The sequence below is a fragment of the Lepus europaeus genome, chromosome 15 (genome assembly GCF_033115175.1).
Source record: "Lepus europaeus isolate LE1 chromosome 15, mLepTim1.pri, whole genome shotgun sequence".
In the NCBI taxonomy this organism is placed as follows: Eukaryota; Metazoa; Chordata; class Mammalia; order Lagomorpha; family Leporidae; genus Lepus; species Lepus europaeus.
The window spans coordinates 19416371-19439754 of NC_084841.1; the positions used below are offsets into that span (position 1 = coordinate 19416371).

General features: G+C 38.6%; 1 protein-coding gene across 2 annotated transcripts in view; it reads right to left on the reverse strand.

Annotated features, from left to right (window-relative positions):
- The window catches only part of LOC133774145 (cadherin-10), a 99437-nt gene extending 76639 nt beyond the window's left edge, over positions 1-22798 (reverse strand). For both annotated transcript variants that reach the window (XM_062211766.1, XM_062211765.1), the window contains exon 1: positions 22568-22798. In XM_062211766.1, coding sequence (XP_062067750.1) covers positions 22568-22798 — 231 coding nt within the window. The remainder of the gene's footprint in view (positions 1-22567) is intronic.
- Positions 22799-23384: the final 586 nt, after the last annotated feature.

Consider the following 23384-nt stretch of genomic DNA (forward strand, 5'->3'; position numbering starts at 1 on the left):
TCTATTACAGATTTGAGAATGAAACAATTCAGCAGAAAACAACAGATAATCTGAAAGAATAATCAGTAAACACCTGGAAAACTCCTGGACAAATATACAAGGACATTGTTATCAAGGAACGTCAAATGTCAGCCATAAAAAAGAATGAACTCTTATCTTTAGCAACAAAGTGGATACAGCAGGAAACCATTATGCTTAGTGAAATAAACTAGTCTCAAAAAGAAAAAAAAATATTATGTTTTCTCTGATATGTGGCAGTTAGTACAGAATGCAAAAAAATGTATAGGAATGAAATGGGCATTTTGGAGGCTGGAGGCGGATTCTGAGACTCCAAACAAGCTGACGCAGGTGGTACCTGAGAGCCATCCCAAAGTACTGAATACAATAGAAGTGGCTGGAAAAAGTCCATAGGAACCTATAGGAGGACAGCTAAACACAGAACCAACAACATTTTAGTTTTATGAGCAGCAAATCATATATAACCCCCTCAAAGGCTAGCAAGACAAAGAGCAGGCGCCATTTTGGACATACGTCATAAGCAGGGCGACCTCAGGTCTGCACCAGCCCTGAGCCTAGCAGAAAAACCTGACTCTGGGGGGAGGGGTGAAATAACAGGAGATTAGCATCTAACTTGGCAACCCAGTGGGAGACTGCAGGAGAATTAGAGCCCACACTGAGGGCAGCACAGATTCCCTGTGTGGTCCTTGGGAAAGAGCTTCCAATCTCTGGCTCCTGTGGGTATATCATTACCCTGCTAACTACCTCCAATTCCGTTCAGCTGTGAGGAATTACTTCCCTTTTGAATCAAAAAAAAAAAAAAAAAAAAAGAAAGGAAGAGAGATTTACCATGCCTAACCTGGGAGTGTCATCTTTGACACACCCTCAACCCTGAGGAACCAAACAGAGCTCTCAGTCCACACCCTAAGGCTCCATCAAAAGCAGACAGTCCAATTATTCTAGAGTCATAGTATAACAAGAAAAAACACCACAGTGAAGAAACCAAATATCTCCAACATGCCAAACAACAAACACAAAAACTGAGGTAACAAGAACAAGGAAGACACTATGACGCCCCCAAATGAAAAAGACACCCCAATTCAAGATTATGAAGATGATGAGATAGAAGAAATGCAAGAAGCGGATCTCAAAAAATTGATAAGAACATTAAGAAGTTCTCAAAAACAAATTCTTGAACTACAGAAATCCTTAATGGACAAGATAGAAAATCTCTCTCGTGAAAATGAAATATTAAGGAGGAATCAAAATGAAATGAAACAACAAGTAGAACAAGAAACTGTGATAGTGATGAGAAATCATAATGAAATGAAGAATTCAATAGATCAAATGACAAACACATTAGAGAGCCTTAAAAACAGAATGGGCAAAGCAGAAGAGAGAATATCAGACTTAGAAGACAGAGAACAGGAAAGGAAACAGGCAAACCAAAGAAAAGAAGAAGAAATTAGAAATCTAAAAAATATTGTCGGGAATCTACAGGATACTATTAAAAAACCTAACATTCGGGTTCTAGGAGTTCCTGAAGGCATGGAGAGGGAGAAAGGATTAGAAGGCATTTTCAGTGAGATACTAGCAGAAAATTTCCCAGGTTTGGAGAAGGACAGAGGCATCTTAGTACAGGAAGCTCATAGAACCCCTAATAAACATGACCAAAAGAGATCCTCACCACGACATGTTGTAATCAAACTCACCTCAGTGAAACATAAAGAAAAGATTCTAAAAGGTGCAAGAGAGAAACGTCAGATTACTCTTAGAGGATCTCTAATTAGACTCACAGCAGACTTCTCATCAGAAACCCTACAAGCTAGAAGGGAATGGTGAGACATAGCCCAGGTACTAAGAGAGGAAAACTGCCAGCCCAGAATATTATATCCTGCAAAGCTCTCATTTGTGAATGAAGGTGAAATTAAGACTTTTCATAGCAAACAGAAACTGAAAGAATTTGTTGCCACTCATCCTGCCCTGCAAAAGATGCTTAAAGATGTGTTACACACAGAAACACAGAAACATGGTCACCAATATGACAGAAGGTAAAGAAAGGAAACCTCACAGCAAAAGATCACAGGAAGCTCAATTTCTCTTTGACATAGAATTAAACTCTGATTCTCTGTTAAAGCAATGTGTTAAAGTAATCGATTATGTTCTCTTGATGTCTGTTAAATTCTAATTGCTCAAAAACAGCTGAATTTTTATTAAGAGCTATGGGTTATTTAAATATGTGCTTATTTTCAAAGATTTGAATAATCATCTTGTAACAATGATCAAATTTGGTCTATGTTATGTCATGATTTTAAGGAACCTTATTTCAACCAGATATTTTGGATTTTGAGCCTTCTTGGCATTCTTGACAGGCATTCAAAAAATCAAAGTTTCAAACAATCTGGACTCTAAAATTTCCAGTAAATCCTGGTCTTTGGTTTTTCCAGTTTGGGCCCAACTGAAAAAATCAAAGGACCTATGTCTCTCATCTTATAGAGACACCAACTAATCAGGCTATTTGGATTATATTAGAAGTACTGTCAAGATGTGATGTGGTACCAAACTTTAAGTTTCTATAATGGAAAATGCTATTAATACAAATGTTTGAGAATTAAAAAGTCTAATGATTTTGTGTTACTAGACATGATAGTTATCTTAATGAGAAAGCCCCAGAGGCCTAAAGGATTAAATACTTGTAAAATCCTACAGGTGATTTCAAAAATACTGTGAAGTAAGCTAGTGCCTCTTGTTGGTTGATGAGTTTATAATTTTAAACATGGCAACTTAAAGTCTTTTGTCATCCACAGTTATATATGAGATCTCTGTCTTTTATGTCTCTCTGTCTCTCTGAAACTCTTTCAAATAAATAAATGAATCTTTAAAAAATAAAAAAAAATTAAAAAAAAGAAATGGGCATTTTGGAGTATTATTGTCATTTTTAGCCCTTGTTTATACTACTGTGGAACTGCAGGCATCCTACATTGTTCTTGTTAAATATTACAATTAGTGGTGAATTAAGCCTATGAACATAGAGTGGATTACAATTACATCTGGAAAAACTGCTGAAGGGGCGAAGGTTGAGGGGGATGGATAGTGAGGGAAGTGTGGTTGTCTTCTTGGAACTGTACCTATGGAATGCATGACATCTGTTCTCTTTATATTAATATTTTTTAGAAGATTTATTTTATTTATTTGAAAGACAAAGTTACAGAGAAAGGTAGAGACAGAGAGAGAGGTCTTCCATCCACTGGTTCACTCTCCAATTGGCTGCAACGGTCGGAGCTGTGCCAATCCGAAGCCAGGAGCCAGGAGATTCTTCCAAGTCTCCCACATGGGTGCAGGAGCCCAAGGACTTGGGCTATCTTCTACTGCTATCCCAGGCCATAGCAGAGAGCTGGATTGGAAGAGGAGCAGCTGGGACTAGAACCGGCACAGCGAGCCTGTGGTGAAAACATCTGCAGCCACCAGCCCTCAGAGTGAAAGGACAGGGGAGCCAACACAGCTGTCAGAGGCTACAGGCACTTGTCTGAGTGAACGGCTGAAGCACCTGGACCGGCTGATCCAGAGTTCAAGGGAAGAGGAAGTTGCCTCCCAGCTGCATCTCTCTGCACTATTGGACATGGTGGACATTTGAGCACGCTGACCTGAGGGCTGGGGGCGCTCTAGAAGTTTCTCCTTTTACTCAAAATAATGTCATTCTCAGACGCCTGATGCACTCTTAGAAATGTGATTATTAATCATGTAATAAATCATTTAAATGTCTAATGAGATCGCTCCCAGTTTTCAGAATAAAAGTCTCCTTCCTCCTATGACATCCAAAAAAAAAAAAAAAACCGGCGCTGGGATGCCAGCGCTTCAGGCCAGGGCTTTAACCAGCTGCACCACAGTGCATGCCCCAAATTAATACATTTTTTAAAACCCCACAGGGTTGAAAACATTTCTAAAACTAAAACGTGGGTGTTGACGTAGAATAACAGGAACTCATATACTGCTGGTACGAGTACAGTAGTCTCTTGAAAATACAGAACCAGATATACACTATAGATCAGCATTTTTATTCCAAACTACATACTTGCCTCCCAATGTGATTCAATATATGTAAGCATCAGGATACACTTACAAAGATCTTCATAGTCATAGAGAAAGCTAAAGGGGGGGCAACTTCACCTATACATTATTCAAAGGTTATATAAATAAATTCTAACATTTATATAAAGAGATATTATATATAACTATTTGGAAAAGAAAAAAGACAAAAAATATTCAAAGAATACTTACACCCACAAATTTCAAAGACAGGCAAAACTCTAGTGTTTTATTTTTGAATAGATACACAGATATTCAATTTATAGAAACATAAATGCTATTATCACAAAATGAAGCTATTCTCATCTCTAGGTAGAGAAATCGTGTTTTTATTTTTATACACAGAAAGGGATTCTCAAGTCTACCAAATATCTGCTTCCTTAATGGGTGGTAATCACTCCATTTGCCTTATAGCTATGCAGTAAAAAGAGTATATGAGGGTACTTTTAAAAGTTCATAGAAATGATATTAAATACTAGTTTATTTAGCTGCAAACCGTTTTGAATTCCATGCATATTTTCATAATACACATTTCCGACGAAGTTTTTGAAGGCCTCTTGTATGCACGGATTTTGACAGTGTTTGTACCAAACATTTTTTTTTTTTTTTGACAGGCAGAGTGGATAGTGAGAGAGAGAGAGAAAAGTCTTCCTTTTTGCCGTTGGTTCACCCTCCAGTGGCTGCCGCCGCTGGCACACTGTGGCCGACGCACCACACTGATCCAAAGCCAGGAGCCAGGTGCTTATCCTGGTCTCCCATGGGGTGCAGGGCCCAAGCACTTGGGCCATCCTCCACTGCACTCCCAGGCCACAGCAGAGAGCTGGCCTGGAAGAGGGTCAACCGGGACAGAATCTGGCACCCCGACGGGACTAGAACCTGGGGTGCCAGTGCCATAAGGTGGAGGATTAGCCTGTTGAGCCGCGTGACCGGCCCTGTACCAAATATTTTTAGAGGGTGTATTTCTTTTATTTCAAATGCAAAGTGACAGAAAGAGGAAAACAGAGCAAGAGAGATCTCCTACCTACTGGTTCACTCTCTGACTACAGTCTACAACTGGGGCTGGAGTCAGAGAAACTGATCAAGGTCTCCCATGTTTGTGACAGGGACTCAAGTGCTTGAATCATTATTTAATGCCTTCTAGGTGCATTAAAAGGAAGCAGAATCAGAATAGGAGTAGCTGGGACTAAAACCTCACATTTTCATTTGAGAAGTGAGTGTCCCAAGTAGCAGTTTAACCCACTGTGCCATCATTTTGCCTAAACTTACCTTTTATTTCCATTTTCCATGAACTTTTGACATATCTTCATATATTTTATGCAAATTTTAATATATATTTCTTTAAGAATAATAAATAATTGTCTTTTAAAGGACAATTGTAGATCAAGAGAAAAAATATACTATGTCAATAGAAAAACTAACAAAGGACATAGACACATTTTTAAAACACAAAATGGGATCAACCTTGTGGCACAGCAGTTTAAGCTATAGCTTGAGGTGCCAGAATTCCATATTGGAGTTTTTTTTTTTTTTTTTTTTTTTTTTTTGACAGGCAGAGTGGACAGTGAGAGACAGAGACAGAGAGAAAGGTCTTCCTTTTGCCGTTGGTTCACCCTCCAATGGCCGCCGCGGTAGCGCGCTGCGGCCGGCGCACCGCGCTGATCCGATGGCTGGAGCCAGGTGTTTATCCTGGTCTCCCATGGGGTGCAGGGCCCAAGGGCTTGGGCCATCCTCGACTGCACTCCCTGGCCACAGCAGAGAGCTGGCCTGGAAGAGGGGCAACCGGGACAGGATCGGTGCCCCGACCGGGACTAGAACCCGGTGTGCCGGCGCCGCTAGGCGGAGGATTAGCCTATTGAGCCGCGGCGCCGGCCCCATATTGGAGTTCTTAGTTGGGTATCTGCTACTCTGCTTCCTATAAGGCTCCCGGCAAATCTTTCTGGGAAGACAGTAGAAGATAGTGTAGTCCAAGTCTTTGGGCCACTGCCACCCATGTTGGAGACCAGAATGGAGTTCCTGACTCCTGGCTTTAGCCTGGTCCCAACGCAGCTGGTCCCAACCATTTGGAAAGTGAACCAGTGATGGAAGATCTTTCTCTCTCTCTCTCTCTCTGGCTTCCAAATCAATAAAATTAAAATTAAAATGCAACCAAGTCTTTGGTCCCCTGCACCCGCATGGGAGACCTGGCTTCAGATTGACGCAGTTCTAGGTGTTGTGACCAACTGGGGAGTGAACCATCAGATGGAAGACCTCTCTCTCTCTCTCTCTCTCTCCTCTCTCTGTGTAACTCTGACTTTCAACTAAAGTAAATAAATCTTTAAAAAAATTAAAATGTAAATGTACTTTGTACATGTAAATAGGTGCATGTTTTTGGGAAAATATAACTGTCCCAATTATATATATATATATTGGAATTATATATATATATGCATATATATATATAAAAATCACGCTCTGTATTGTTATTTTCCAAAGATTTACTTATTTATTTGAAGTTCAGAGTTACAGAGGGAGAGAAAGGGAGGGAAAGGAGATGAGGGAGAGAAAGAGAGGAGGAGGACAGCAGGGCGTGGGGGAGGAGAGAGAAAAAGGGCAGAGGAGAGGAACAGAGAAAGAGAGAAGTAGAGAGATATCTCTCATCCACTAATTCACTCCCCAAATGACTGCAATGGCCAAATCTGGGCCAAGCTGAAATCAAAACCAAGAATTCCATTCAGGTTTCCCACATGGGTGCAGGTGCCTCTGCACCTGCTTTCCTAGGCCCATTAGCAGGCAGCAGGATGTCAAGTGGAGCAGCTGGGACAGGTGCCTGCATAATAGGTGGCAGCTTAAATTGATGTGCCACAATGCCAGCCCCTTAAATTATATTTTCTAACAAAAAAAAATTATGGAAATTAAATAATTCTGCAAAAAGGATATTGTATATTGTAAAATCAAGATCATACACACATTTACATAGTTATGGGATGTATCTTGAATCATATTCAAAAATAGTATATGCATACGACTTTTAGCTAGAGAACTATGGTTTCCCATGGAGTGCAGTTGGAATTGTAGTCTGAACTGTGTATCTTATTTGCCTTTAAAAGTTTCTAAACAGTGCACTCATTGTTTTTCAAAATACAAATTAAGCAATAAAAATATAAAAACTAAAAATTGCTTAATAGGCTAATCCTCCGCCTTGCGGCGCCGGCACACCGGGTTCTAGTCCTGGTCAGGGTGCCAGATTCTGTCCCGGTTGCCCCTCTTCCAGGCCAGCTCTCTGCTGTGGCCAGGGAGTGCAGTGGAGGATGGCCCAAGTGCTTGGGCCCTGCACCCCATGGGAGACCAGGATAAGCACCTGGCTCCTGGCTTCGGATCAGCGCGGTGCGCAGGCCACAGCGCGCCAGCGGCGGCCATTGGAGGGTGAACCAACGGCAAAAAGGAAGACTTTTCTCTCTGTCTCTCTCTCTCACTGTCCACTCTAGCCTGTCAAAACAAACAAACAAACAAACAAAAAACAAAAAAACCAAAACCAACAACAACAACAACAACAAAAACCTAAAAATTAATTGGAATTTTCTATGAAGTAGAAAAAATGTGTCTATTATCTATACAAGGTCCTAGTTATTGCACTAATATCATTCAGAAAAAAAATGTAGGTAATTTACTCATCATTGCAATGCTTAAATAAGACCATAATTGTTAGGGCGGGTGCCATGGCGAAGTAGGTTAATTCTCCGCCTGTGGCGCCAGCATCCCATATGGGTGCCAGTTCTAGTCCTGTCTGCCCCTCTTCCAATCCAGCTCTCTGCTATGGCCTGGGAAAGCAGTAGAAGATGGACAAGTGCTCGGGCCCCTGCACCCGCATGGGAGACTGGGAAGAACCACCTCGCTCATGGCTTCGGATCTGCACAGCTCTGGCTGTTGCAGACATCTGAGGAGTAAACCAATGGAAGGAAGACCTTTCTCTCTGTCTCTCCCTCTCACTGTCTGTAACTCTACCTCTCAAATAAATAAATAAAATCTTTAAAACAAAAGAACATAATTTCTTTACGAGGTAATGTCCATATAGTATTAATAGCAATAAAAATATTATGATTAATAATGGTGCAAAATGAGGTATAGTATTGAATTAGTCCACTGTGTGGAGTCATACCTTCTGAGTTAGACTCTCAACAACTTATTAGAATTTTTCTGTTAGAAAACTTACCTAGGACATGAGAACATCCATATTTTTTACTTGCTAATAAGAGACAATAGTAAAAAATACTTTATGGGGTTTTTGGATTATGAAGTAAAATCACAAGTAAACTAAACTTTAAATATAGCATTATTGGGGCCCTGGTACTGTGGCGTAGTGGGTTAAGAAGCCTCCTGCAATGCCAGCACCCCATATGGGCCCCAGTTCGAGACTCGGCTGCTCCACTTCCAATCTAGCTCTCTGCTGTGGCTTGGGAAAGCAGTGGAGGATAGCCCAAGTCCTTGGGCCTCTGAACCCATATGGGAGACCTGGAAGAAGCTCCTGGCTCCTGGCTTCAGATTGGCTCAGCTCTGGCTGTTGCAGCCATCTGCAGAGTGATTCAGTGGATGGAAGACCTCTCTCTCTTTCTGCCTCTCCTTCTCTGTGTAACTTTGACTTTCAAATAAATAAATAAATATTTTTTTAAAAAAAGAATAGCATTATCAGGATGCATTCATAATTTTGGAAATTATAAATCTCATTTAATTCTCATGAAATTATGTGTGGTAGTGTTTACACTAGGACTTTGTTTCCAGAATAGTATTAAATGTTAGTGATGGGAAGTCTTTTTTTTTCCTCATTGCTTTAATTTGTTGGTGATTGAAATGAGAACACATTTTGTATCCTGATTCTACAAGCTAAATATAGACACTTCCAACTCCTCATGAATTAAATCAAGCTCACCTGATGTTCACAGCCACATCCTCTTCCTATCCACATTATATCATACCTATAGCTCATCATTTCAAAATATTACTTTCTCCTCATTAAATTTATCTTCCTAATAATATGCTTAATAATATGTAGCCGAGTGGCACGATATCACTTGTGGTACCCACATTCCATATCAGAGTGCCTGGATTTAAATGCCAATTCCACTTCTGAGTCCAGCTTTGTAAAAATGGGTACCCTGTGAAGCATCAAGTGATGGCTTGAGTCTCTGAGTTCCTGTCAGCCACGTGGGAGACCCAGATTGAATTCTGAGATCCTGCGTTAGTCTTGACACAGATCTATCTGTTGTGGGCATTTGGGGAGTGAACCAGCTGATATTTCTATCTGTGTCTCTGTGGCTCTCAAATAAATAAATGGAGATAGCTGGGACTTGAACTGGTGCCCATGTGGGATACTGGCCATATTGATGAGTTTTTAGCATACAAAACAAGAGAAATCAGTTGTTTTGAGATTTTTTTTCTCCTTTGGTCTCTAGAAATATCTTAGTTTCCTATCCCCATATCCCCCAAAACATCTCCTCCTTTGATGTTCTCTACCACTAGGACTAAACTTAAAGACATATCCTTGATTTCTACTTTGTAGATCTTGTGTATTCCTTTAGAAGCTCAACTATCATAAGCTTAGAAACTCAGCCCATTCATGATTTGTAACTGCATTCTGTTTGGTTGCTTTTAAATAGTGACAGAAAAGTGTCAAGAGGGGCTAATGTGGTGCAGCCAGTTAAACCGCTGCTTGTGACCCCAGCGTCCCATATCAGAGTGCCAGTTCGAGTTCCGGCTACTCTACTTCTGATCCAACTTCCTGCTAATGTGCATGGGAAGACAGTGTATGATGGCCTATGACGTCCTTGCTCTCATACCACCCATGAGGGAGACCAGGATGGAGTTCCCGGCTCCTGGCTTAACCTGACCCAAACCTGGCTGCTGCAGCTACTGGGGAATAAACCAGTGGACGAAAGATTTTCTCAATCTCTCTCTCTCTCTCTCTCTCTCTCTCTCTCTCTCTCTCCTTCTCCCTCTTTCTGTCATCCTGCCTGTCAAAGAAATAAATGAAAAACTTTTGTTTAGCTGTCAAAAAATCTGGAGCTTTAATATTATTTTTAAGATTTATTTATTTATTTGAAAGGCAGAATTACAGAGAGGCACATGCAGAGAGAGAGAGAGAGAGACAGAGACAGAGACAGAGACAGAGAGAGAGATGTCTTCCATCCTCTGGTTCACTCCCCAAATGGTCACAAAGTCCAGAGCTGAGCCTATCCAAAGCCAGGAACCAGGAGCTTCTTCTGGGTCTCCCACATGGGTGTAAGAGCCCAAGCACTTGGGCCATCTTCTACTGCTTTCCCAGGCCATAGCAGAGAGCTGTATCAGAAGTGGAGCAGCCGGTACTTGAACTGGCACTGCAGGCGGCAGCTTTATCTGCTATGCCATAGTGCTGGACCCAATTTGGAGCTTTGATGTGGTATTTGAAATACCACTTTGACAAATTCAGTGATAAAATTTAAACTAAACATTATCCCAAATTTAAAAAAAAAAAAACAGTTGCTTTAGAAAATCTGATGTGAGAGGACATTTTTTAATAGTTCAAATTCCTATTTGATAATATAATTCTAATTTGAGATTGGGACCCAGTATTTGAACTTAAAGATCTAAGTAAAATTTTTATAACCTATAAATGTAAAAAATTTACTTTATAAAGTATACTACTAAAAATGGATCTGAAATTTTCATAAAATACCTTCTGTGAGTTGTGGATTAGGATTATTTTTTAATGTTTATTTTTAATTTATTTTCATCGGTGTATAATGCTAAGTGACAGAAAAAGAAAGAGGGAGAAAGAGAGAGAGAGAGAGAGAGAGAGAGAGTTTTCCATCTACTGATCTACTCCCCACATGGCTGCAGAAGCCAGGTCTGGGTCAGGTTAAGCCAGGAGCCAGGAACTCAGTCCATGTCTCCAAAAAATCAGAGACCCAAGTGTTTGATTCATTATCAGCTACCTTCCAGGATGCTTTAGGAGAAAGCTAGACCCAAAGCAGAGCATTTGGGAATGCAAATGTCACTTCAATATGAAATAAGGACATTGCAAAGGACAGCTTATCCCACATGGAAATTGCATGGTTTGTTTAACTTGCAGTTAAAATTACCAGGAGACATGGAACACAGTTACATCATTATCATCATCATCATCATCATCATCAAAAAATAAAACATTAAGATTGAATAATATTGCTTAATAAAAATGACATAGAAAATTAACTGTTAAGTGAGTGATTGAATTTTTTAAAGTGCTCCTTCCTGTTTATGTTTTCATATCATGTAACTGAGAATTTAAATGCATAAATAAATATCAAGTTTGAGAGAGTTATGAGCTGGCTCAATAATTTTAATCCCCTTTTTATTTGATGAGAAGAACAATGGGGACAAAATAATTGAATATATAATTATATATATCGTTTCCCAGAAAATCAATGTACACTTTGGTAGACATTCATAACAATAATAAATCCCCATGCTCCATGGCCATTACACATGCACCTGTTATTAAGATACTTTCTTCAGAGCAAATTTATGAGATTTAACACATTTTTCATTTACAGAGTTTTCTCCTGAGTTTTAGCTGAAAGCCATTGATTTAATTTTCATATAATGTTCATTATTAGACGAATAGAGTTTTACAAAATTTAGTGAGTTTAATGTTTAAATATTATTGGAGGGGGCCGGCACTGTGGTGAGGTGGGTTAAAGCCCTGGTCTGCAGTGCCAGCATCCCTTATGGATGCCAGTCTGAGTCCATGTTGCTCCGGTTCAGATCCAGCTCTCTGCTGTGGCCTGGGAAAGCAGTGAAGATGGCCCAACTGTTGAGAGCCTGCATCCTTGTGGAAGACCTGAAAGAAGCTCCGGGCTCCTGGCTTTGGATCAGCTCAGCTCTGGCCATTTCAGCCATCTGGGGAGTGAACCAGCAGATGGAAGATCTCTCTCTATCTCTCTGTAACTCTGTCTTTCAAATAAATAAATAAATCTTTAAAAATTGGATAAACTGTAAATCTAAATGTATTATTTTAATTTGAAAATCTTCAAATAGGCAAGATAATCCAAACTTTAAGTTGGCAAAGAAAATTTTTGAGTCTTTTTTTCTTTTCTTTTTTTTTAAGAATTAAAACACAATGTAACTTTTGTTTATTTATTTATTTGAAAGTCACAGTTACACGGAGAGAGAAGGAGAAACAGAGAGAGAGAGAGAGAGAGAGAGAGAGAGAGATTCCATCAGCTGGTTCACTCCCCAATTGGCCACAACAGCTGGAGCTTCGCCTATCCGAAGCCAGGAGCCAGGAGCTTCTTGCACATCTCTCATATGGGTGCAGGGGCCCAAGGACTTGGGCCATCTTCCACTGCTTTCCTAGGCCATAGTGGAGAGCTGATTTGAAGTGGAGCAGCTGGGACTTGAACCAGAGCCCATATGGGATGCGGACACGGTGGGCAGCAGCTTTACCAGCTACGCGACAGCACCAGCCCTGTCTTTTTCATTATTATCAAAGTCATTTTCCATCTACTTCCAAGTGTCAACAGATCTGAAATCACTGGCCTAACTAGTTCTAAAGAATATGTTTTAGAAAGCAAATTCATACTTAGCTCTCATCTAAAACATGTCCTGATGTAAATAAATTCAAGGGAGAAGTACATTTTAAAAGATACTAAGCAAGTAACTGAAGAACAGGAAAAAGATGCTTTGTGGAAGAGTCAGGAAAGCAGTAAACACAGGAGATGAATATGAAGAAAATCAATCTTTAGGGGGGAAGAAAAAGTGAGAAAACTTAACATCTCTAGGTTATCTCAAGGGGAGAAAAGAACAGTGGAGAAAGACGGACTTCCCAGGAATTCCTAGAGTAGGCATTGGGAGATGGAGTGGAGTGAATATGTGGAGTGTTGGCGAGTTGTTGCTGTCTGAAGGTCCTAAAGTCAACTTACAACACACATGCTTGGATTACCCCAATGTTAGATGACATGTTATGTAACTAATTTTGGAGAAGAGTATAGGAAACATATGTAGTAACTATTACCAGAAAGAACAAAATGAGGGGCCGACACGGTGGTGTAGTGATCAAGCTGCGGCCTGCAGTGCCAGCATCCCATGTGGGCGCCGGTTCAAATCCCGGCTGGGAGACCTGGAAGAAGTTCCTCATCCTGGCTTAGGATCACCTCAGTTCAGGCTATTGTGGCCATTGAGGGAGTAAACCAGCAGATGGATGACCTCTCTGTCTGCCTCTCCTTCTCTCTCTGTGTAACTCTTTCAAAAAATAAAAAATAATAAATCTTTTAAAAAAAGAATAACATGGGAGTTAAGAGGAAAAGTGAGGTGAGTGGTTTATGGAAACTGCTTGTATTATTCCTTCAAACTTAACTAAAATGTTTTTAAAAAGGAAATATTTAACAGGGATCACTTTTCAGTTAAATTTAAACAGCTAAGGATAATTGTGTGTTAATCAAAGAGTTCGACCAATGGTATTAGGTAGAACAAAAAAATACTGAAAGGAATAAAGTAGTGAGTTGTTCCTCGATAGTCAGGACAAGGGCTGATCAAGTCATTGTTTCTCATGGTGTCCATTTCACTTCAACAGGTTTCTCAAACAGTACTTTATACTTTGTGTTTCTCTGTGGGTGCAAACTGTTGAAATCTTTACTTAGTATATACTAAATTGATCTACTGTATATAAAGATAATTGAAAATGAATCTTGATGTGAATGGGATGGGAGAGGGAGTGGGAGATGGGATGGTGTTGGGGGTGGGAGGAAGATTATGGGGGAAAAAGCCGCTATAATCAAAAAGTTGTACTTTGGAAATTTATATCTATTAAATAAAAGTTAAAAAAAGAAAATTAAAAAAGAGGATGATTGTGGTCACTATTTATACATGGATATCTCATACTGAATGTCATTTATCTTGGCTTTTTAAATTTTTATTTTATTTTTAAAAGATTTTATATTTGTTTATTTGAAAGACAGAATGACGGAGAGAGAGGGAGAGAGACTTAGAGATCTTGCATCTGTTGGTTTATTCCCAAATGTCTCCAACAGCTAGGGCTGGACCAGGTGAAGCCAGGAGCCAGAAACTCCATCCAGGTCACTGACCTGGAAGGCAGGGACTTAAGCACCCAAGCCCTCATTTTCTGTTTCCCCATTGCATTAGCAGAGAATTGTTTTGAAAGCAAAATAGTACTCTGAAATGGGATGCTGGTATCACAAGTGGTGGCTTAACCCATTGTGCCACAACATCCAACCCTAAATTTTATTTTTAGTTGACAAATAATAATTGCATATTTATTGGATACAATGTAATATTTTGATACATGTTTACATCAGCTCACAAACTTATCTTTTTCTATTTTTTAAAGATTTGTTTTCTTTTTATTTGAAAGGTAGAGAGAGAGAGAGAGGGAGAGACAGAAAGTGGGAGAGAGATTTTTCCATTCACTGGTTCACTCCTTAAATAGCTGCAATGGCCAGAGCTGCACCAGACTGAAGCCAGAAACCAGCAGCTTCCTCTAGGAAGCTAGTAGAAACCACTACTAGGTTTTATGGATTCAGGCACTCAAGCACTTGGGCCATTCTCTGCTGCCTTTCCAGGTGCACTAGCAGGGAGCTGGATAAGTGGAGGACCTGGGACTTGAACCAGCCCTGACATGGGATGCCAACACCAGCACTACAGGTGGCAGCTCCACCTGCCACACCAAGTGCCGATCCCACAAATTAGACTTCTTTGTGATAAAGCAATTAAGATTATTTAAGTCATTTAAAAATACATAATGCATGATTAATTATTGTATTTACCATTCAGTGTAATAGATCACAAAAGTTTATTCTTCCAGTCCAAGTAAACCTTTGTATTCTTTGATTAATATCACCCTTTATTTTTTAAATTTTTTAAATTTATTTGAAAGTCAGAGTTACACCGAGAGAGAGAGAGAGAGAGAGGCAGAGAGAGAGAGAGACAAAGTCTTCCATCTGCTGGTCCCCTCCCCAGATGGCCACAACGGCCGGTCAGAGCTGTGCTGATCTGAAGCTCAGAGCCAGGAGCTTCCTCCAGGTCTCCCAGGCCATAGCAGAGAGCTGGATCAGAAGTGGGCAGCTGGGACTCGAACTGGCACCCAAATGATATGCCGGCACAGCTGATGGCGGCCTTACCCGCTACGCCACAGCGCTGGCCACAAATATCACCCATTTCTCCATTTGGTCCTTTCCTTCACCCTCTAGTAACCGTCATCCTACTTTATATCTATGAGCTCAACTATTCTTTATATGATCTAGTTGACGCTGGGTATTTTTCTAATCTTTCTTCCTTTCTATACACGTTTTTTCTTGCGTTGTGAACATCCCATCAGTGTAATTCATTCATATTTTCCCTGTTGGTGCCTTGTCCTTTCACTCTTTTTTTTTTTTTTTTTTTTTTTTTTTTTTTTTTTTTTTTTTTTTGACAGGCAGAGTGGATAGAGAGAGAGAGACAGAGGGAAAGGTCTTCCTTTTTGCCGTTGGTTCACCCTCCAATGGCCGCTGCGGCCAGCGCATCTAGCTGATCTGAAGCCAGGAGCCAGGTGCTTCTCCTGGTCTCTCTTGTGGGTACAGGGCCCAAGGACTTGGGCCATCCTCCACTGCCTTCCCGGGCCATAGCAGAGAGCTGGCCTGGAAGAGGGGTCACCGGGATAGAGTCTGGCGCCCCAACCGGGACTAGAACCCGGTGTGCCGGCGCTGCAAGGTGGAGGATTAGCCTGTTAAGCCATGGCGCCAGCCAATTGTCTCTTCACTCTTAATTGTTTAGCTGTGTGCATAACATTTTTATGTTGATGCAATCCCAATAGTTAACTTTGGCTTTTGTTGCCTGTTTTTTTCAGGGTCAGAACAAAAAAGTTTTTCCCAAACCAACATCTTACAGCATTTTCCTTATGTTGCCTTCTGGTTGTTTTGTAATTTCAGGACTTTTATTTAAATCTTTAGTTCATTTTGGGTTGATTTTTGTTAGTGGTTTAAAAGTGGGCCAATTTCATTTTTCTGCTTGTGGATATCCAGTTTTCCCAGCACAAATTATTGAAGTAACTATCTTTTCTCTATTCAACTTTGTTGAGAAACAATTCATCATGAATATATGGGTTTACTTCTGGGTTGTTTATATGATTCCACAGGTCAGTGTGTTTGTTTTTATGCCAATATTATGCTGTTTTGATTATTATATCTTTGAAGTCAAGAAGTGTGATTCCTCCAGCTTTGTTCTTTTTGCACAAGATTGTTTGGAATATTTGAGGTATTTTGTGGTCATATTAAAGATGTTAAGATTGCATTTCAATTTCTATGAAAATGACTGGAAATTTTATACAGATTTATTTTAATTTGTAGATTAATATAGATAGTAAGGATATTCTTTCAATATTAATTCTTTTAACCCATGAATATATTTTCATTTATCCATGTCACCTATAATTTATCAGTTTTATAAATTTTCAGAATATAGAACTGTAAGCTACTTGGTTAAATTTACTCCTAACAGGGCTGGTGCTGTGGCTTAGCTGGTAAAACTGCCGCATGCAGTTTCCCATATGGGTGCCAGTTTGAATCCTGGCTGCTCCACTTCTGATCCAGCTCTCTGCTATGGCCTGGAAAGCAGTGGAAGATGGCCCAGGTCCGTTGGCCCCTGCACACTTGTGGGAGATCTGGAAGAAACTCCTGGCTCCTTCAGCGTTGCGGCCAATTGGGGAGTGAATCAGCGGATGGAAGACCTCTCTCTGTCTCTCTGCCACTCCTTTTCTCTCTGTGTAACTCTGATTCTCAAATGAATACATTTATTAAAAAAAAAAATCACTCCTTGCAATTTTATTGTAAAAACATTATTGTGAATGTGATTGCTTTCTTTTTTATTTATGAGATTGTTCTGCTAGTGTAAAGAAATCCTACTGATTTTTGCATGCTGACTTTTTAACCTACACCTTCACTCAATTCCTTAATGAGTTCTAACTTTTTTGTGTATTATAGATTTTCTACATATAAGATCATGTCATCAGCAAGTAGAAGCAGTTTTTCTTCTCTGCTATTTGAATCCTTTTTTTATTTCCTTTTCTATTCTAACGAATCTGGCTAGATCTAGAACTATGTTGAAAACAAACGGTGAGAAAGGGCATCCTTGCCTTATTTGTGATCTTAGAGTGAAAGCTTTCAAATTTAATGAATGAAAGTAACATTAGCTATTGGATTTTCACATGTCAGTCATATTAACTTGAAGGGCATTTCCTCTATATTTAATTTATTGCTAGCTTTCTATCACAAAATGATGCTTAATTTTCCCAAAGGATTTTTATGTCTACATTGAGATGATCAGATGTACTACCCTTCACTCTGTTAATATGGCATATCACATCTGTTGATTTATATATGTTGAACCATACTTGAATCTCAAGGATAAATCACAACTGATTATGGTGAAAGAAAGAAGGAAAAATAAAGGGAGGGAGGAAGGAAGGAAGGGAGGAAGGGAGGAAGGGAGGCAGGGAGTGAGGGAGGGAAAGAAAAAAGAGAAGAGAAGAGAAGAGAAGAGAAGGAAGGAAGAAGAAAGAAAGAAAGAAAGAAAGAAAGAAAGAAAGAAAGAAAGAAAGAAAGAAAGAAAGAAAGAAAGAAAAGAAAAGAAGAAAGGAAGGAAGGAAAGTAGGAAGAGGGAAGGAAGGAAGGAAGGAAGGAAGGAAGGAAGGAAGGAAGTTAGTTTAATTTCTGAAACCCTTTCTTTAGAAGATGAACAAATAGGAAAGTCCTATGTATGTGTTTTTCATTACACTTCTTAAATTCCTGTATATAGGAAATTTCTGAAAGGTCAGTGTTATGATTAGCTCACTGAAAAGAAAAAAAAAACTATATATAAACTACCTTCTTTTAGAATCTCTGTGCTTGGGTGATTTAGAGGAATATGCTTCTTAGTCATTGAGAATTGAAGAAAAACTTTGAGTTCATTATGTTTGACTTTGTTTTGTAATGAAATAAAGGCATCTTGGCAATGAAACTTCATCACTGGGCATAGGACCTAAATAATTCATTGATATTCTCTCTCTCTCTCATTCCATCTCTCTCTCTCTCACATACACACACACACATGCACACATAAACACCCATTTAGTTTTATATTTTTCCACATAAGATTCAAAATACAACCTATTTTGCATTCATAACATAATAATATTTTAAATACACAGACAGATGAGAGTTTTTTGAAAAGTTCATAAAAATGGACTTAAAAGATGAATTGATTTTTATACAAAAATCTTTTGAAATCCAAGCATAGTTTTTTTCATAACACATATTTCCATGGCCTCTTTTTGAAGACTATCATGCTGTTTGATTTCATAGATTAAAAAGGAAAGCCATAATAAGTTTGCTAACTTGAAAGAGAAATAGTGGCAGACACAGTTTTGCATCCTAGGTCTTCAGATCTTCAGATATTTGCTTTACCTTAGCTTTTCTCTGCTCTGACCTCATGAGCAGCGGTGGGTTTTCTCTCAGAAAATCCACACAGCTATTCTTTATATGATCTAGTTGACGCTGGGTATTTTTCTAATCTTTCTTCCTTTCTATACACGTTTTTTCTTGCGTTGTGAACATCCCATCAGTGTAATTCATTCATTTGCTATTCGGAGCTCCCAAAATATTACCCACCACAGTGAGATGTTGGTCTCTCTGTTTCCGTCTGGCTATTTTAAAGCACATATTCCTCCTATGTATAAACCAACCTGGAGACCTTAAAACAAGCAGCATCAATATCATTGCCTTTTTTAAAGAAACTAAAAAGTGAGACAGACATTTCTGAAAGTAAGTATGATTATGTAATAAATACATTATAGATAATTTTGGAGGGAATATGTGGGAGATTTTAAGTTTTTATATCTCATGAGGAAAATATAATTTAACCACAACTTAGGTTCGATATGATGAATGCTTATTAAAATATTATACTAGGATACCTCAAAGAGTTAATGATTATGGAAATAAAAACCAAGTTTTTTGACATAAAAAATAAATTCATTACACAAATGATCTTCAAAAAATTCAGAACAGGGGTTGGCATTGTGGAGTAATGGGGTAAGCCATTGCCTGCAATACCAGCACCCATATGGGTGCTGGTTCCAGTCCTGGTTGCTCCACTTATGATTCAATCCCCTGCTAGCACCACATGGGGGATAGGATGAAGCTCCTGGCTCCTGGCTTAGGCCATTTGGGAAGTGAATAGGCACATGAAAGCATTCTCTCACTGTCTCCCCCCTCTCTCTTTCTAACTCTGCCTTTCAAATAAATAACAATACATCTTTTAAAAATCTCTCAGGAGAATGTAAATAATGAAAGGCTATGCAAAGATTCCCAATTTGGCACTAAATCAATTTTATTTTTTAATTCCATTTTTCCATGAACTTTTGAATTCCACACATATGTTGAGCTTGCCTTTTGTCATATATAAACCTGCACATTTATATATAAAATAACGCTTTAATGGTGTAAGTAATCAATGCAATATAAATATATATGAGAAATTAGTAGAATACAATGTTACAGGCAAAAAATTCTTTAAATATCTATTTTACAGGTCATGGCATAAAAAAATACAGAAACTACAAAATGGACTTGAAAAAATCAACACACTGGCCATTCAAATTAGATTCTATTAACTGTTTAGCCAAAGAGTTAATACTCCCACATTGTACAACAGAGTTCCTGAGTCTGATACTCAGCTCTGCTTCTTGACTCCAGCTTCTTGTCAGTGCAGATACTGAACGTCAGCAGTGATGGCTCAAGTAATTGGGTTCCTGCCACCTATGTGGAAGAGTAGATTGAGTACTGGCTCTTAGCCATTGTAGGCATTTGAGGAAAGAGCCAGTGGATGGGAGTTCACATTCTCTCCCCTCCCCCTCCCCCTCTTCCTCCCTCTCCCTCTCACTACCTCTCATGTTCCCTCCTTCCATCTCTCTCTCTCTCTCTCAATGAATAAATAATTTTTTAAAAGTAGATTCAGGGAGGTGTGAATGCTGTAAGTATCTAGTAAAATTCTGTTTTTCTTGTTAGATGTGCACATATTACATGGAAAGCAACTGGTGGATACATTCCAAAAGTCCTTAACCTATCTTAAAGATTTCCTGATTAGCTTTTACAGCACACAATAGCAAAAATAAAATTTGAGGTATAAATCAAGAAGTATGCAAAAGCACTTCAAAAAGTCTTGGGAAATGGAATCATAAGTTTGTTTTGGTGCAGAAAATATTTTTATGCTTATTTTTCAAAATGGACTGTTTCCATGAAATTTTAAGGATTTTCATGTATCTTTTTTTTTGTATTTTTTTATTAAACTTTTATTTAATGAATATAAATTTCCAAAGTATAGCTTATGGGTTACAATGGCTTCCCCCCTCCCATAACTTCCCTCCCGCCCGCAACCCTCCCCCCTCCCGCTCCCTTTCCCCTTCCATTCATGTAAAGATTCATTTTCAATTCTCTTTGTATACAGAAGATCAGTTTAGTATATATTAGGTAAAGATTTCAACATTTTGCCCATATAGCAACATCAAGTGAAAAAACTACCATTGGATTACTAATTATAGCATTAAATAGCAATGTACAGCACATTAAAGACAGAGATCCTACATAATTTTTTTTTCAAAATAATTAATTTTCTATGCCATTTCCATTTTAACACCAGGTTGTTTTTTTTTTTTTCATTTCCTATTCTCTTTATATACAGAAGATCACTTCAGTATATAATTAGCAAAGACCTCATCAGTCTGCGCCCACACAGAAACGCAAAGTATAAAAATACTGTTTTCAGTACCTAATGTGTCGTCTAAAGCCAAGTGATTTTCATGTATCTTAACTACAAGCTTTGTTCACAGTGATTTAAAATTTTAGATTACTTTTCTCCAAGAGCTGTGTGGCACCAAGTGACTGAGGGAATTCAATTGACTAAGACTCATGTTAACATAGTCAGCTAGTGTTTAAGCTCTAATAGTTATAGACAAGGAGAGATAAGAAGTACAGATCTTGATTTCAGGGTATTGATATTCTAAGGGAAAAGAAAACAGGAAAAGCAAGTAAAAAGTGGCTTGACTATCACAACAGAATATATGATGTAATCATAGCTCAATTTACCAACACTTATTAAATACTCATGGAAGACTAGGTGAAAAAAAATAGATGCAAATCAATCTACCAATTGTTCTGTCCTGGAAAAATAAAAGAAAACTCCTTTCAGTTTTATGGCCTAGATTTCTACTATATTTTTATTTGGTTGGTTTCATAAACCAAACGTTTCCTTTAGCAGCATCCATAAAATCTACCTGCTCCCTCTGTTCTTAGGAATTCAATTAGAGATACTTGTGCTGAGTCTGCTGCTTTGTGTTTCCTGGTGAGATTGCTTTGGTTGCCCCCTCCTTCTACCCAGTATGATTTTTAACCTTTGATATCATCTTCTCCTTCTTGCAAGTATGGAAGTGCTGAAATAATTAGAATATGACTAAAGATAACAAAGTGTTTTAAATTAAATGAAAATTCATTCTCTCAAAAGGTTTTCATAAAATAAAAGCTCATAAAATAAAAGCTCATCTTCTGTCATGTCACAATAAGTAAGCTATTTTTAACCTCTTAATCTTATTTGTTTTTCCTTTACATAAACTCATCCATACTATGATTAAAGAAAAAGTATTTGGCATTACTGTTATTATAAATAAGAACTGTTTTTACCCTTGGTTCTTATTTTAATGACTTGATTTCTTATTCTCTCTGTGGAATATCAATCTTTTTTAAAGACTCATTTATTCATTTGAAAGGCTGCCTGATGACAGAGGAAAAAAATCAGAGACATCTTCCATTCACTAGTTCCCTTCCTAAATGACCACAACAGCTAGGGCTGGCCCAGGCCAAAGCCAGCAGCCCGACATTCCACCTGAATCTCCTTCTGGGAGGCAGGAACTCAAGTACTTGAGCATCATCTGCTGCTTCCCAGACACATTAGCACGGAGCTGAATTAGAAGCAAAGCAGCTGAGACTTGAACCAGCACTCCAATATGGGACGTGGATGTTGCAAGTAGTGGCTTACCATATTGCGCCACAATGCCCTGCCCTTTAAATAAGTATTTCTCCATTATTGAACAGTACCAGTGTTTGTGTATGTGTGTGTGTGCATTTCATGACAGTATCAACATATGTATATATGTAATTCAAATATTATCATGAAAATAGCAATATTGATAAATAATTTTCTACCACTTTCAATATAATTTATCAAATTACAACTTTTAGCATCTCTTTATTCTATGCGTTTTTGACAGAATTAATTCTAGCCAATGTATTTTTGGATTTATCATTTATGTTCATTCCATAGTTTATCAGAGTAGAATCTGTGTTTCATAAATAATGGTGTGTTACGGATAATTCAAGAATAGAATCAATAAGATCATCATGATGATGGACTTCAACCTGCTTCAGTAGGACATACAAAGAATTTAAACACTTCCCATTTCAGTAATACTTACCTTGCCTACATATTGATAATCAGATCCCGTATATTCCTCCAGTAAGAAAAACTGATTCCACATCCAACCACGTTTTTGACGATGCAGGATTTTGCCATCGCTCCTCGGTAGCCGTGTACCTAAAATTCTTTGCTGCGGCACAGGAGTCCTTCTAAACGTTATCTCCGGAGAACATAAATGTGGCAGGCATTCCCAGAGTAGAAACAGTAGCAAAAATTGATGTATTGTCATAGTTCACTTCTTGATAAATCCCAAGTGGATGAAGAGAAAGCAGTCTTAATTTACTGGGTTGAATTTCACTGTGTTTCAACTGGTTTCCAACATTTCATTGATGATTTGTTCATGTTTCCAAAAGCTTCAAACAAGCAAATAAAAATAGTCAGTTGATAATACTGTGAACGCTACTTGTTACTTTAAGTGGAAAGTGACTTAATATTAGCAACCAAAATATTTATTTTTCTTTACTTCTTATAAAATAATGATGCTGCAGAAACATGAGTTGTCTATTGAGATGTTTATAATTTAAGAGAGCAGAATTGTAGACACTCTATTTCAAATATTTTTCAAGGGATACTGTTATCTTTTTTACCTTTCAGTTATTGTAATTCCATATATCATGGAGATGTATCCCATTTAAATTAACTATATAAATCATGTATTTTGTTCCACAATGCAATGATTTTTAAATTAAAAAAAAAAAAATCACTGGGGGTGGGGGCCGGCGCCATGGCTCACTTGGCTAATCCTCCGCCTGAGGCGCCGGCATCCCATGTAGTCTCCAGGTTCTAGTCCTGGTTGCTCCTCTTCCAGTCCAGCT